The sequence below is a fragment of the Dendrobium catenatum genome, unplaced genomic scaffold (genome assembly GCF_001605985.2).
Source record: "Dendrobium catenatum unplaced genomic scaffold, ASM160598v2 original_scaffold_76227, whole genome shotgun sequence".
Lineage (NCBI taxonomy): Eukaryota > Viridiplantae > Streptophyta > Magnoliopsida > Asparagales > Orchidaceae > Dendrobium > Dendrobium catenatum.
The window spans coordinates 209,824-224,458 of record NW_021394673.1 but is presented as its reverse complement, the minus strand read 5'-3'; the positions used below and the strand labels follow the sequence as shown (position 1 = coordinate 224,458).

At 33.3% G+C, this 14,635-nt stretch overlaps 1 protein-coding gene and 1 long non-coding RNA gene across 2 annotated transcripts in view; one reads left to right on the top strand and one right to left on the bottom strand.

Moving 5' to 3' along the window:
• Positions 1-2,087, top strand: part of LOC110116577 (phosphomethylethanolamine N-methyltransferase) — a 55,983-nt gene extending 53,896 nt beyond the window's left edge. The window contains exons 9-12 of the mRNA XM_020850220.2: positions 739-900; positions 1,013-1,066; positions 1,140-1,214; positions 1,621-2,087. Coding sequence (XP_020705879.1) covers positions 739-900; positions 1,013-1,066; positions 1,140-1,214; positions 1,621-1,719 — 390 coding nt within the window. The 3' untranslated portion in view covers positions 1,720-2,087. The remainder of the gene's footprint in view (positions 1-738; positions 901-1,012; positions 1,067-1,139; positions 1,215-1,620) is intronic.
• Positions 2,088-4,121: 2,034 nt separating this feature from the next.
• LOC110116588 lies at positions 4,122-9,016 on the bottom strand. The gene is made up of 2 exons (XR_002305450.2): positions 8,762-9,016; positions 4,122-4,521 (listed from the first exon to the last, which is right to left on the bottom strand). It is a non-coding gene; the product is annotated as an uncharacterized LOC110116588 (long non-coding RNA).
• Between the last annotated feature and the right edge of the window lie 5,619 nt (positions 9,017-14,635).

Here is a 14,635-nt window from a genome sequence, read left to right as displayed (position 1 = left end):
GTAGGATTTGAAGACGAGACCACCGTAGAAGAGTACTTGGAAAGAGTCGTACCAATCCTTGCGAGCATCTACGACCGGAAATTTGCAAAGCACACTTGGAGTCTCGAAAGTCAAGCATTCACGCCCGGCGCGTCATCGTCGACCTCTCCGTGGCTCAAGACCCTTGGCATCGCAACCTTCCTCGTGGCATCGTTTGGTGTGCTGAAATTCTTCTCCCGCAAAGCCTAGTCTAGTTGAGAGAGTATTTCCCCAAGGTGAATTTCTCGTTATTAAATGACGGATTGTTGTAATAGCTTTTAGTGTTGCTACTATTTTTGGCTGTCTGAAGATTTTGGCTAATCTACATACTTCTTCACCTAAGCTAGTTGATAACTACGAAATTTTGAATGATTTTCTTGCTATCTCAATAAGATATTAATTGAAATTACGTTGTCATTCACTTTTAATTCTCTTAAGAAGCTCCTTCGCATTTTCGTTCTACATCAGTTAGCGGACTGTGAATTAATTGCCACTACGCTGTATTCTATGATTTTCGTTAGAAATAAATGCTCCATTTGGATGCTAGTAATATGAGCGAAGAACTTCAAAAAAGAAAAAGAACGGAAAAACTGAAATCCATATCAGCAGGTTCATAATCAACCTACTATTTAAAAGGATCTCATTTCAATTCCTTTACAAACAAAGCCAAAGTTAAATTTAATTATGATGTTTTGCAAACAACAACGCATCTCGTTCCAGGATAAACCAGCGTTATTTAGACGCTTCTTCAAGTGGCTGAAGCCAGGTGGGAAGGTCCTCATCAGTGACTACTGCAAGAGGTCTGGAAATTCTTCCAAGGAATTCACGGAGTACATTGACAAGAGAGGATATGACCTGCATGACGTAAAGTCTTATGGCCAGGTTAGCTTTCTTTGTCCATCACTATCGTTTTAGTACAGCCAATTAATAATGTTTTGACGAATGACCAAAATCCCATATGAAAGTTTCACTTGCTGTTTGCATTGTTTGGTAGATGCTCAAGGATGCTGGTTTCCAGCACGTTATTGCTGAAGATAGAACCGATCAGGTAATTTTAGCAGATCATTATTCTCTGGTCTATTTACCTCCATTTTTTTTTCTTATTCTATTATATTTTTCAGTTTGTGGAAGTTCTGCAGAGGGAACTGGATGCAGTTGAGAAGAACATGGAAGAATTCATCCGTGATTTTTCCAAGGTTCTATCAAACAGTGCTTACGCTCATTTGGTCATTTGTAAATTACAAATTTATTTTATAAAGTTTTTATGTTATTCTCGTTCATTTGTACTTGAAAGTAAAAAAATTATAGAATCTTAGGGCTTTATTTGGTTGCTTGAAATTAAAAATTATGGCTTTGTTTGGGACAGCTTTAGACCATTATTTTTTTTTTTTCTGCTTTTAAGATATTTCAGCTTTATAAAACAATAAAAAAGTTGTCTCAAATGAAGCCTATGTTTCAAAAAATGAGCCTACGTGTTTTCTATTTAAAGGCAGTGAGTTCCTTAACGTTATTGTAGCAGTAGCTTTTTTTATTCTAGCAATTACTTTAACTGCTTCTACTTAAGGCTACAAGAACAAATCTCATTCATGTCTTCGTTTTCAGGAAGACTACGATGAAATTGTGGATGGCTGGAAAGCTAAGCTCAAGAGAAGTAAGACGGGTGAGCAGAGATGGGGCCTCTTCATAGCTAAGAAGCATTGATGGGCAGAGCGAGAGCAGCTCTTTATAAACCTCTGGTTTTCTCCAAACTTTAGCTTATGGTGGTATCTCTATATACTGGTTAGCTTACTGAAGCTTCGTTCCATTAAAATGGTACTATGGCAAATAATCTGAACTTTAAACCCCAAACTGCTATCTCTCCGTTTCATTTGTCATGTTTTCATAAGGGATTATGCTGGGAACCGCTATTTGACTGGTATGAAATATTTAGAACTCAGACTTGTTTTCAAGCTTGCTGCTGACAAATCTTTCAAATATTATTGCTGCCAAATCCTTGCCATGATCAGTGCAAGAATTTTGGTGTATGATATTTAATGTGATAATGGTTCGATATTCTCTCTTAATATTTATCCATCAGTGCAACTATTTAGATCTTGCGATAATATAATATGATTTGATTATGTGCTCACTAACACTTCATTTATAAAAAAAAATCAATGATTCGAAGACAATCAAAATGGCTAACAAAGTACACAAATATTTGGAAGATTAGAAGAAATTGATTTCACAACATTCCAGTGGGTGTAATTTCTTAACGTGTGATCATTTTTTTTCAAATACATGACTGATATTAATAATGCACTTAGTAGGATGTATGCCCTTACTTTAATATGCTATGCATATAAAGTTTGTGGATTTTATAAGATGATTTTTTGTTGCCCTGCATTTCAAGATTTCAGTCAAATCTATAGATGGTAAAGTCCGACAGCACCTTCTTTGCTAGAAAGGCCTTCATATTGTTTAATATGCTATGACTATTCGTTGAAAGTGAATGATTCAAAATCAAGATCTAGCCGCCAGCCCCTCTTCTCTCTCATCATAATAATAGTCATTGATCTCCTTCTTCCATTGAAAAACTTATTGGTTGAATTTTTAGTATTTTTTTAAACCTATTTGCAGCTCTTTAATACCCCCATCATAATTATTCTATTTTTCCTTCCAGAACCATTGGGTGACTACTCCTTCGACCTTTTCTCCTGAAAAAATTCCCATCTAATGTCTTTTATCTACTTGCTGAATGAATGTAAATGTAACAGCATGATAAAATTCTTCTGTACTTTTCAGCCCTCAAGTGATGAATATTTTGAGTGCAAAAACCCTCCCTCACAAGGAATTTTATTTGGTCCGGTTGACCGAATGCAAGAAACATCCGGTTGTAGGCAAAAACGCGCCTATACCTAGGTGTACCCAGTTTTTCAAAAAACTCGGTACACCTCGGTATAGGCGCATTTTTTCCTACAACCGGATGTTCCTCTGCATCCGGTCGGAGTACATAATAATTGTTCCCCTCACAAAGACTTTGAAGATGGGAGACGAAACTCATAACAACAAAAAACTGATAAAAGTTATCTTCAATATGATTACACATTCCAATTTCAAGTTGATTAAGGCTTCATTTGGAATGACTTTTCTTTTGTTGATTAAGACTTCATTTGGGACGATTTTTTTGTTGCTTCTAAAAGTAACTTTTTAGTACAAAAATTTAAATTTTTATACAAAAAAACTGCTTTAAGAAGCAACAAGAAAGTCATCCTTGAAGATGGGAGACGAAACTCATAACAACAAAAAACTGATAAAAGTTATCTTCAATATGATTACACATTCCAATTTCAAGTTGATTAAGGCTTCATTTGGAATGACTTTTCTTTTGTTGATTAAGACTTCATTTGGGACGATTTTTTTGTTGCTTCTAAAAATAATTTTTTAGTACAAAAATTTCAATTTTTATAAAAAAAACTGCTTTAAGAAGCAACAAGAAAGTCATCCCAAACAAAGCCTAAGGCTTCATTTGGGATGACTTTTCTTTTGATTCTTAAAGTAAAATTTTGTACTAAAAATTTGCTATAAGAAGCATATAAAAAACTGTCCCAAACAAAACTTAGATATTTCATTTGAGATAACTTTCTTATTATTTTAAAAATTATTTTTTAGTACAATTTTTTATTTCACAAAAAATTAATTTAAAAAATAGTAAAAAAATCATTTCAAACAAAGCATAAAACTTCATTTCATTTGAGATAATTTACAATTTTCTAAAATAATTTTTTAGTATAAAAATATTTAATTTAAAAAAAATTGTATTAAAAAATTACTTCAAAAAATAGTAAATTTGGAAAGCTTAAATCTCTCAATTTCAACCAGAAAAAAAAAGCTGTGTGATCACGTTTACATCTCTTTATAAATTCTGTACTAATAGCTAGTAAAAACATTAGTTGATTCTCATTGAAAGGAACACTAATTTTTTCATTTTAATAATTTAAGACAAAACTTCTCATTTTACCCTACGCAACAGAACACTCTTTAAGAAAAAAAAAAAATTTTTTTTTTTCTCATGCCAAAACAGTAGTGAAGAACCAAATGAGAAAATAACCACACAAACAGGATCATTTGGTCAATCGAGACAACTTTCTAGAATAATTTCTTCCTTTTGTGAAAACTAAATTGAGAATGATCCTCTGCTAAGTCTGATGGCAACAGGTACCAGAAACATACAACTGAAATTACATAATGCATATAACATTATGTAAAATACAAAAGAATTGGACAAAAATTTGGAAAATCGCTGAATTAACTTTACCTGATTCACTACCTTAACCATCCAACAATATGGGACATATATATTAACATATATATGCTTCCGGACCAATGGGCTTCATTCCCCTACCTCTCCTTGCCAGTCCTGCAAATTAATATGCAATATGAATACTAAAAGGACTGGAGAAGTTGGATGCTCAATGTGAGGATTTTCGACTGCAGTCCTTCCACTCAGCATTATCTTGGTACCTGAGAGATCAACAATGAACAATATATCTCATAACATATGCAGGTAAAGGCAAAAATTAAAGCTCATAGCAGTCTAAGGTTTTGTTTGCGATCAGCTTTTTAAGAAACTGTTTCATAAATCAGTAAAAAAAATTGTCACAAACGAAGCTTAAAAGAATCGAGTAAACAAAACTTTACTGGCATCATTTTTAATTTTATGGAGTTTTGCTAAGTTTCCCCTCTTTTGGGAAAAAAATTGGAAGATGATAGTGTGGTAAATTTTCACTCTGGTGCAAAAACAAGTAAATCTTCATGGCTTAAGAAACTTTAGACAAAGAGTTGTGGGAAAATGATAGAATTTTTCTTCCCAACAATGGCTGTTTAAGAAGAGGTGCAACAGTCCAAACTTATTTTTTTTCCTTTGATCCCCTGGGGTGTAAAAGATGGAAGGCAAAGAATAACTTCAAATTTTATAATAGAAATCCACAAAAAGAAAATAAACGTTCATACATAACACAAAATGAACAATTCAGTCAGATTACTTATCTAAAATGAGTTGCATGTAGTATCTACCAATAAACTTGGTATGATATAGGATTCTTTAACCAGTTTAGTTAAAAAGGCTTGAGTTGAACACTAGTTACACATAAAATTAAATCCATTATCACGATTGCAGGGAATTCAATTTATAAGAACCTTACTCTAGAAAAAAATAGAACCCTAACAAGTCACCAAATATTATATAAGATAATAAGTTCTTTTATTTTGGAACGGGGGTATCTACCTGTTGCCATGCCCCATAGGAGGCGAATAGCAACGTAACTAATCCCTCGACGAGCCTGCCAGCAACCAGTTCAGGATCCGCAATTATTTTATGCCCACTTAAGGGATCACGCCGCATGAGAGGGAAATCGAACATGAGTTGGAGGGTTCCCAATCATGCTCGCCCACGAACCCAGCTAAGCTCGGTGGGGTCAGATAATTAGTTTTGCTACAATCCTGTGTACAATGCGGCTATGGCTGACCTAGAAAATGTTAGTCAGTTATTTCCAGTCTGTGCTCCCATAGCATGACCAAAGCTCTAACAGCCACGATAATTATATTACTTTTCCTGACAATTTCAAATTTGGCTGATTGTTTTTTTACAAAATATGGCATGCAAAAATTTTCTAATAATATAAATAAATAGTAGTTATAAACAAGTAAATGAGGTATTCATAACACTACTATTAGTTAATGGCGCATTCATGAATGTTGAATCAAAAGTTTTCTTTTTCCTCGCTCTTTATATAAAAAGAGAGCAGAGCACATAAGAGTTCAATCGGAAGTTCAATTAGTGATGATCAATCCACCTTAGGCTAATAGATTTAAGAGAATAATTTTGAGTTCTGCTTGATTAGCGTGCTGAAGCCTAAGTGTATCACCTAATAAAGCTAGCAAATAATGATTTAATTAGTTAGATTTTGAATGACAACGAGTCATGCAAGTGTATTTAACAAAGGATCAACTATAACTAAGATTTGAATCTGTTGAAGAACTCTGTGAGTCAAAGTTTCTTTCATGAACTGTCATAAATGAGAGCCTCCTAAAATCAAGGATAAAATATCCATTGACAAAGTATGATTAACCGTAGCACAACTCATGCATAGCATGCAGAGAAACATATCCTTGGTTATGAAGCCATATGGAATAACCGTTTCACCCTCTTTATCACACAAAAGAATACAATCTCAATATTTTCATCATATTCAAAGAAAATCCACTAACATATAGTTTACTCCCTCCAAGAACAAAATGATATCAAGAGATAAGTAAACATCATTAAGTGAACACTTGAATTCACTTAATGATCAGCAAATTGAGCAGATAACTACTTATGTAATATATATATATATATATATATATAGTACAATCAAGGAGGTTCAAAATAGATATGAAACTTCGAGCTTATATCCTAAGGAGTTGTATTGCAAACCAAAAAATAGAAAAAAAAAAAAAGTAATAGAACAGAGAATATCAAGAAAATACATTACAACTAGGTAACTTCGAGCTTATCTAAAATTAAGAAATTCATCAAGAAAAAAGAGACAAGGCAATTATAGGATGTCCATAATTCAAGATATTGGGAGAGAGAGAGCAGCAAAAGCTTCGTTCATTTATTTTGCATACCCCTAAGTTCCCCTAAAGAGGAATATTTATAAAATGATTAAGACCCATAAGAACCTTTTAAACATCTATTAACCATCTAATACCTATTATTAATCTATAAACTACTCATTATGTATATTACCTACACTTTATTCCCCTTTGCAATGATCTTACCCTCCAAGTTGAGCCAATAGAAAAAAATTAACTTGGGCAAGATATGAACCGGTGAAGGACTGGTAAGTGGAGATCGGTTGGTTCACGAGAAACAAAGGTCGATTTGGCTATGGGAGACATTAACGTAGTCAGATCCATTGAAGATAGGAACCACGGTAGTAGATCTATGCAAATGGTGGCCAAATTCAGAGAGACGCATGAGATATGAATTTTGCATGAGATGCAGTGGAGCATGGACGGGACTTGCAAATGTGTTGAAGATAAAAATATGGCATGATCATGTGAGGCATGAGTGATCTAAGTGTTAATCTAGATTGGTTGACAATTGAAGGTGAAGGTTAAACACAAGTTGAGTCAAAGAAATGTCAAAGTGATTGGCATGAGGGATTTTGTTGAAAGGTTGTCGAAGTCGAGGTGATGGTAACAATGGTGGAAGATCTTGCTAGTGTAGAGGTCAATGATAGTGAACGACAAATGATTGAGTTTGCCCATGGGAGACATGGATGTTGACATAGATGTTGAAGATAGTAAGATATGGCAAGTAAGTTGAGACAAATCTAGTAATGCGTGTGCCATAGAGGTGTGTGTGGCGACAAGATTTGGTTGAGTCCGAGCACATATGTGCAAAGGTCTGGAAGATGAAAAATCTAACAAATTGAGGCATCGAATGGCAAGGTGTGATGAATATGGAAGGAGCCAGAAACAAATAACCAATAGAGATAAGAGTGAGGTTTGACAAAATGAATAAGTCACAAATTTGTAGGAGAAATAGAGGCAAAGATCGGAGGTGGCACTTGACAAAAGGCTAAACATTGTTCTAAACAAAATCATAAAAAAAAAATATAGAAATAGAAATAAACAAAACATACAGAATAACTAAGCAACTTTGAGCTTGCCAAAAACTCCATAAAGAAAAGACAAGGAAATTTGAGGATGCTCACAACTCCAAGTATTAAAGGAGAGAGGAAGTAGCCAAAGCTTAGTTTATTTATTTATTTATTTATTTCTTCTTCTTCATATGCTAATTCTCCCAAGGAGAGATATTGATAGCACTATAAAACCCATAACTACTTACACACATCAACTGAAAAACTACTCATAAGATTTATCACTAAACAGGCTATTTGGTTACAAGATTTACACTAAATCTTGCAAAACAATTTTTTGAGCCACAAATATCCTACTGTATTGTTGAATACTATTTTCCTCCCCCTTTAAGCCAAATCTAGAATTTAGTAAATCCGGGAGAAGTAGGGATTCAAGAGATTTACACCGCTCCTCCTCATTACACCTCCTCTACTCTTTCATTTAAATCCTAAACTTGAAAATATCTGCCAAATAATTACTATAATTTAAACAAATTTTGCATTTATCACTCCAAACAGTTTTCAGAATTTAACGCTTCCAAAATTTACTAAATCTTGATTTAATAGATTTATTAAATCAATCTCCAATTAAATCCAACTTGTAGTCCTAAATCCCCTAAACAAGTCAATTGGCATGAAAAGCCTGCAGCTTTGCTAAAATCCAATTTCTTCAATTTCATGCAGGAGGGTGCGGCTCCCCGCTTCATCTATCGCTCCATCACCAGCCCAAAATAGTAAGACCTATACTCATTTCAAAATTTAAGCCACAAAACCTTCCTCTTACCACAATGAAAGGTATAATAAATCATACCGACATTCCAAAAAGAAGCATTCGTAATGGGTTTCACTCCAATCAAAAGATGAACACAATGTAACAGCCATCACCAAATTAGGAAAAAAATGTACGATAAAAACCAATGAAACGACTCATTTCCTAAAGTGTACTCTGATTCGAAGCAGAATAAGCAATCCAAAATCACGATTCATCGCATTTTGTCAAATGATCAACCAAAATAAGCGAAATAAAAAAAAATAAAGAAACATGACAGACAAAGTAAGACAGATGCCCCTACCTCCATAGTCTTCTCTTCCAATGCCTCCCCCGTTTCGCGACAGCCGCGCTAAGAACGACTCCGGCCGTCGGCGGCATCTTGCGGAAGCAGTATCGAAGTTCGCAAAAACCCTAGCCCTCCTCTCTACCTCTATTGGCTTCTCGAGGGAGGCTGCCCGTGTTCTGCCGCTCCTCTCTTTAGCTTCCTTTTGATTCCGCCTGCTGTCTCCCTCTTATCCCCTTTTCTTGTTTTTTCTTCTTCTTTTCTCCTTTCCATTATATTTAAATATTCAATACATAGAGAAAAGCAATAGCGAGAATCCCAACGTCAGGCTGCTCAAGAGAAGTGATGGGGAGCCAAGTTGATTTTTTTTAATAAAATATTGCTACTTGCAATACTAAATTTTGATTTTTTTTAATTTAGATAATTCAATAAAAATTTAATTTAATGTTATAAACTATCAAATATAGAAAAGTGAGGGCATTGAGGTATAAAGGTTGGGCTTTTTTTTTTTTAATGATATGTATCTATTTTTAGAGAAATTATTTTGTGCAATTATCGAGTTGTTCAAAGTTGAATCAGAACGCGCCACGTCTCCTGGTACTGAGCAGTACACAGAAAAAAAAAAAAGATGCGGTGCGTTCTGATTCGTCTTTGAACGTCATTTGGCTACCACACATATTTTTTTCCCTATTTTTAAGATCTTTTGGATGTGCTATTGAGTTGAGAATATTGATTTTTTTGTTTTTTAAGAAATCGATTAATATAATATTTCAATTTTCAATCTGCATGTATAAGAGGTTGTGGTATTTATTTATTTTATTTTTTTGAAATATTTGGCTCTGATACCAATATCATATGGGTGCCAATGGATCTTGATAGTAAAGGCGACAATTTTGCTTGATGAATTATTATAGGATAAGCGAAGATAATAGAGAAGGTATTGGGAAGTGATTAGTTTAGAATTTATGTAGGGTTAATGAGTTAAGAGAGTTATGAGGAACTTGCGATGAGTAGTTTTAAGAGATGAACGAAGAGTGTCAATGCATTAGATGTCTATGAGAGGGTAGGATTATATAGTAAAGAGGTTTTTGGTGTTAGTGAAAAGAGTAAACTTGAGAGGGTAGGATTAAAATCAAGCATATTACCTTATGATCTTATTAGGCTAAAAATTTAGTTAGACTCAATTCTACTAATCGTGTTAAGCCTATATCTAAGTTAGGCTTAGATCTTAAATAAGGCTGATATGTAACCATGGATTTTAATGATTTTTTAGTAAGCTGAACAACAACCAAAGCCCTTAAGAGAAGCTAAAAGATCAATCAATTATAGAGAAGCTAAAAGAAATAAGTTATTTTTTTTTCAATCATCTATATGTATCATCTCCATCTTTTTTCTCAAATCCTATAGTAAACCTCACAAAGTATCTATGTAGAGTATAAGGAAGGTCTAAAAAGCCTTATGTTTAGGAAGGTCTAACAGACCTTATGTATCATCTTTAGGGCTTATATTTTGATCTCCATTACTTTTTAAAAAATATGTTATATATTAAAAAAGCCTTATGCTTTCAAGTGGAAGCCATCAAATCATAGTAGATTTTTTTTTTGGAGCACGGGTATCTACCCGCTGTCATCCCATATGAGGCACATGACGGTATAACTAATCTCTTGGCGAGCCTATCAGAAACCAGCCCCACAGGTGCATAACCTGCAGTTATTTTCTTCACATTTAAGAGGTCACGCCGCATGAGAGGGGAATCGAACATGGGTTGGGGGTTCCCAATCATGCTCGCCCACCAACCCAGCTAAGCCCGATGAGGTAAACCATAATTGATTGATAAATTGCTTGTTTAGTGGTTAGGATCTCTTGGTATGCAAACCTACCATCAATAGGACCTAGAAATGCCCATATCTCCTTAATGGTATCTATAATCCTTCATAATGAATGAGGTCAAGTGATTACTATTTGATCTAACAATCTACCTCTAACAAAATCATTGCTAAGCATATTCTACCAATCATTTGATCCTAAAAAACTGTTGATGAATGACTTATTACATTGCTTTGTGTGATTCATCCACTTTTGATATTTGGAATTTTAATTAATTTTCAAATCATTTTAAAGATCATAATATATAAAATGTGAGTATTATAATTAAAAGCTATTTATGCTAATTCAAAAAATTACATTTCATTTTATAATTTAATAAACTTATATTTTCATCAATAAAATCATATATTATCAATATTATTACTTAATAAGTTATATAATTCATTATATAAAAAAACATTATAATAAGTTATATAATTCATTATATAAAAAAAACATTATTAAAATTATCAAATTAATTTCATAATATTATCATGGCATAAATTGCATATGTATTTGACACTAAGCTTTTTTATAAAATAATACATAATTTAAAATATCCCCTTAAATATTTCCTGCATCATAATTTCATGAAAATCCATTAAATACTAAAATTCCTTAAATATTTTTTTAGAATGCTGAGACAGTTCCTTTTACCAATAGAAATTAAATAAGATATTTTGGAATTTAGATAATATTTATTTTTTCAATTCCACATGCATCTTTCATGCATTACAAAACTTATATTTATATAATATTAAAGCTATTTGAGATATTTAATAACTTTAATTCACAAAATTTCTCATTTAGGTCTTATACATTATAAAAGTACAAATAATAAATATTTTTTTTTTAATTCAAAGAAATTTTTTGGAGCCTCGCAACATTACTATTTTTAGACATAAAACTATTTATCTAATTTTAAAATTTATTTAAATAATTATTTTCTTTGTTTCATGACTGCCATTTAAATTTGTTTTCAAAAACAAAATATTTAATCATTTAAATAATTTTTCTTGCTATTGAATGATATATCCTAAATTAAAAATAAGGAGAAATCATTATGTGTGGTCACCGGACGGTTTGGAGGTGAATCAAAACGAGCTATGTCACCCGGTACACAACAAAAAAATGACGTGGCGGGTCCTGATTCACCTCCAAACAACATCTGGTAACCACACATAATAATTTCTCGAGTGTCAATGTGAGTATGTATTCATTTCCATCCTTTGTAATAGTACTCCCCTCCTCCCCATTTCAAAGCCTTTTTAAAATCTTATTGTTTAGTTATAAGAAAAGCAAATACAATATAAATTTTCAATGTATTTGAATAGCACAATTTTATTTTATTTTTTTTCAATGTATTTAGAATTCTCTCGATTTTAGACAAATTTTAGATACACAACTAGTGTAAAAAAATGTTGGTCACATCAACCACCTGTTGTCACGTCCTATCATTGCCGGTCATTATCGCCCACCGCCAACTACCACTGTAAGCCCGCTATCTTCCATCAACAACCTTTACTGTAGCTAGCAACTACTGGTCGACACCTATAACTTCTATTGTCAGACATCGCCACTCAGCTGCGCTAACCACCATTGTCACTGTTAGCATTGCCCTCGTCAACCTCCAACAACCTATTATTCTAAATACACAATTCTTGCAATGCATTCTCTTACTTAAAAACTCTTATATTTGTTGTGTGTTCAATCAAATAAGTAAAAATATGCTTTTTTCCTTTCTTTTTTTTATATATTGCATTTCTTTTAATCTGTGTTTCTTATTAAGCTGAATAAAGAACACAATAATCAGGGCTGTCAAAAATTGGGATATGGGTTAGGTTCAGGTCGAATCCGGAACTGACCCGACACAAGTTGACCCGACCCGAACATGACCCATTTTTGCAAAGGAGTTAGGTATTTCAACCCAAACCCGACCCCACGCAGGTTATTTGGTTTACTGCACCTGACCCGGAAACACAGCTACATTGGCAGCATCGCGACAGCGCCGGCCATAACAAAATGAGAATTAAAGCTTCATTGAGTATTATTGTGCATACTTTTATTAAACCTCTCTCTTGTTTTCCAAGCCATATCATTATAGTAAAGAAATAGGGCATACTGTAATGATGTTTGTTTGAAAAATAATATCAAATAACTCAAATCAATATATTAACATAAAGATTGAACTAACAAATTCATATACTCATAGACATTGAGATCAAAATTTTGATAAAACATATAAAAATAAAAAAAAATCAGTACTTTCATCATAATTTTAAAATATTTATCTAAGAATTAACCGAACAGACATATCAAAGAAAATTACTTCCCTAAACAAGTAAAAATTCAATCAGCTACACATAATATATAGTTTGACCAAGGCAGATTTTCCTTCTTTAGATCAATATAGTTGGTGATTCATCCAAAATAACTTCCATCAAAAAAAAATTTTTGGACAGTTGACTCGATATGCATTCAACACAGAACTTCACAAGCAATTCGTGCGGTCAACGACTTTGGGCTGGTCAACTAAGCCTAATTCCAAAGGAGTTGCAGTACACGTGGACCTGCTCATCTTCTCCACCTGCAGCTCTCTGCTGAATTCCAAAAGAAATGAGAGAGCTCCCACCGAGAAGTTCACCAAATCTGAAATGCTGACCTTTCACAAAGTCAACTGCTGTTCTTCGCTATGGATAGATAACCCAAACCGGCAAACCTACTACCTGCAGTCACAAGTAAAGGCTTGTGGGCGGCGCATTCAGACAGGGTTAACGGGGTTCAGTTCGTGGAAGCGCTGACTTTTTTGCGCAGCAGTTGACCTGTAGAACATCACAAAGTCAGCTTCACTGCGTTGTGGCGAATTGGATTTGGTGTCCGTTAGGGGTGGTTGGGGCTTAGATTATACGTACGGGTCCAATAAAGTTTGGTGAGAAGGATGAATAAGGTAGAGAATGTTATTATTTTTATTTTATTTTTTTATGGTTTAGGATTAAGGCTTAAATTACTTCAATTTATTTTATTTTATTTTTTCAAAATTTAGGCTTTTGGAGTAAAATGAGGCTAAAAATAATTTGAGCCTTTATTGCATGCTAGAATATCATAGTGGTAATTAAAGTGCATAAGATAGAAGATTAAATTTGTTTATGCAGTTAATTGCCACTCTTGTGGAGGAATTAACTTCAATGTAAACATCTTTTCTCTCATATTTCCAAAGTGTATAATATTATCAAATAAAGTCACCTCTTGCCATAAGTCATCAAATAAAGCTTGATGTACATCATATGCAACTCGAAATCACGTGAAATTATTATGTGCGGATACAGATGCTATATGGAAGCGAATCAGAATGCGCCACATCACTCGTTTGGTGTGTATCGCGGTTAGGTACTACTGTGTACTAGGTGATGTGGGGGATTCTAATTCTCCTTATGACGATCTGGTGTCCTCCTAGAATAATATCTCCGAAATCACAAAGTTACTCAACAAGAAGATAAATTACCTTTATAGATAATTTGAAGTCGCTTGAATCAGAGACTGAGGATTACTATTAGTAAGAAAGAAACACATTATAATAAGGGGTTTAATATGTTATTGCATAACTACAATCTTCTAACTATCATAGTTGACTCTGGTTCTTCTTCCATCATCTCCGGATTATAATCTCCTAATCATCATTGCCATGACTCTTCAACTATCATCCTCTGACTACAACAAATATATTTTTAATTTCAATTCAACTTCAATAATAATTTAAAATACCCGAAAGAAATATATTATAATTTTTTTATAAAACAATAATCTCAAAGTAAATTCAAGATTCTCAATATTCCCATTCAAAATATTTTTTGATTGCATAATATTTCGAAATAATGTGTAATCCTCTACTCGACTATCAATTAGGGCAAAAATTTAGGCATAAAATGTTAGAGTTTTTTATTATTATAGGTCATAATTTAAGTATGATTATTGTTTTAAAAAATTGCTTACTATTTAATAACTTCTATAGGGATTAGGGAGCTACCC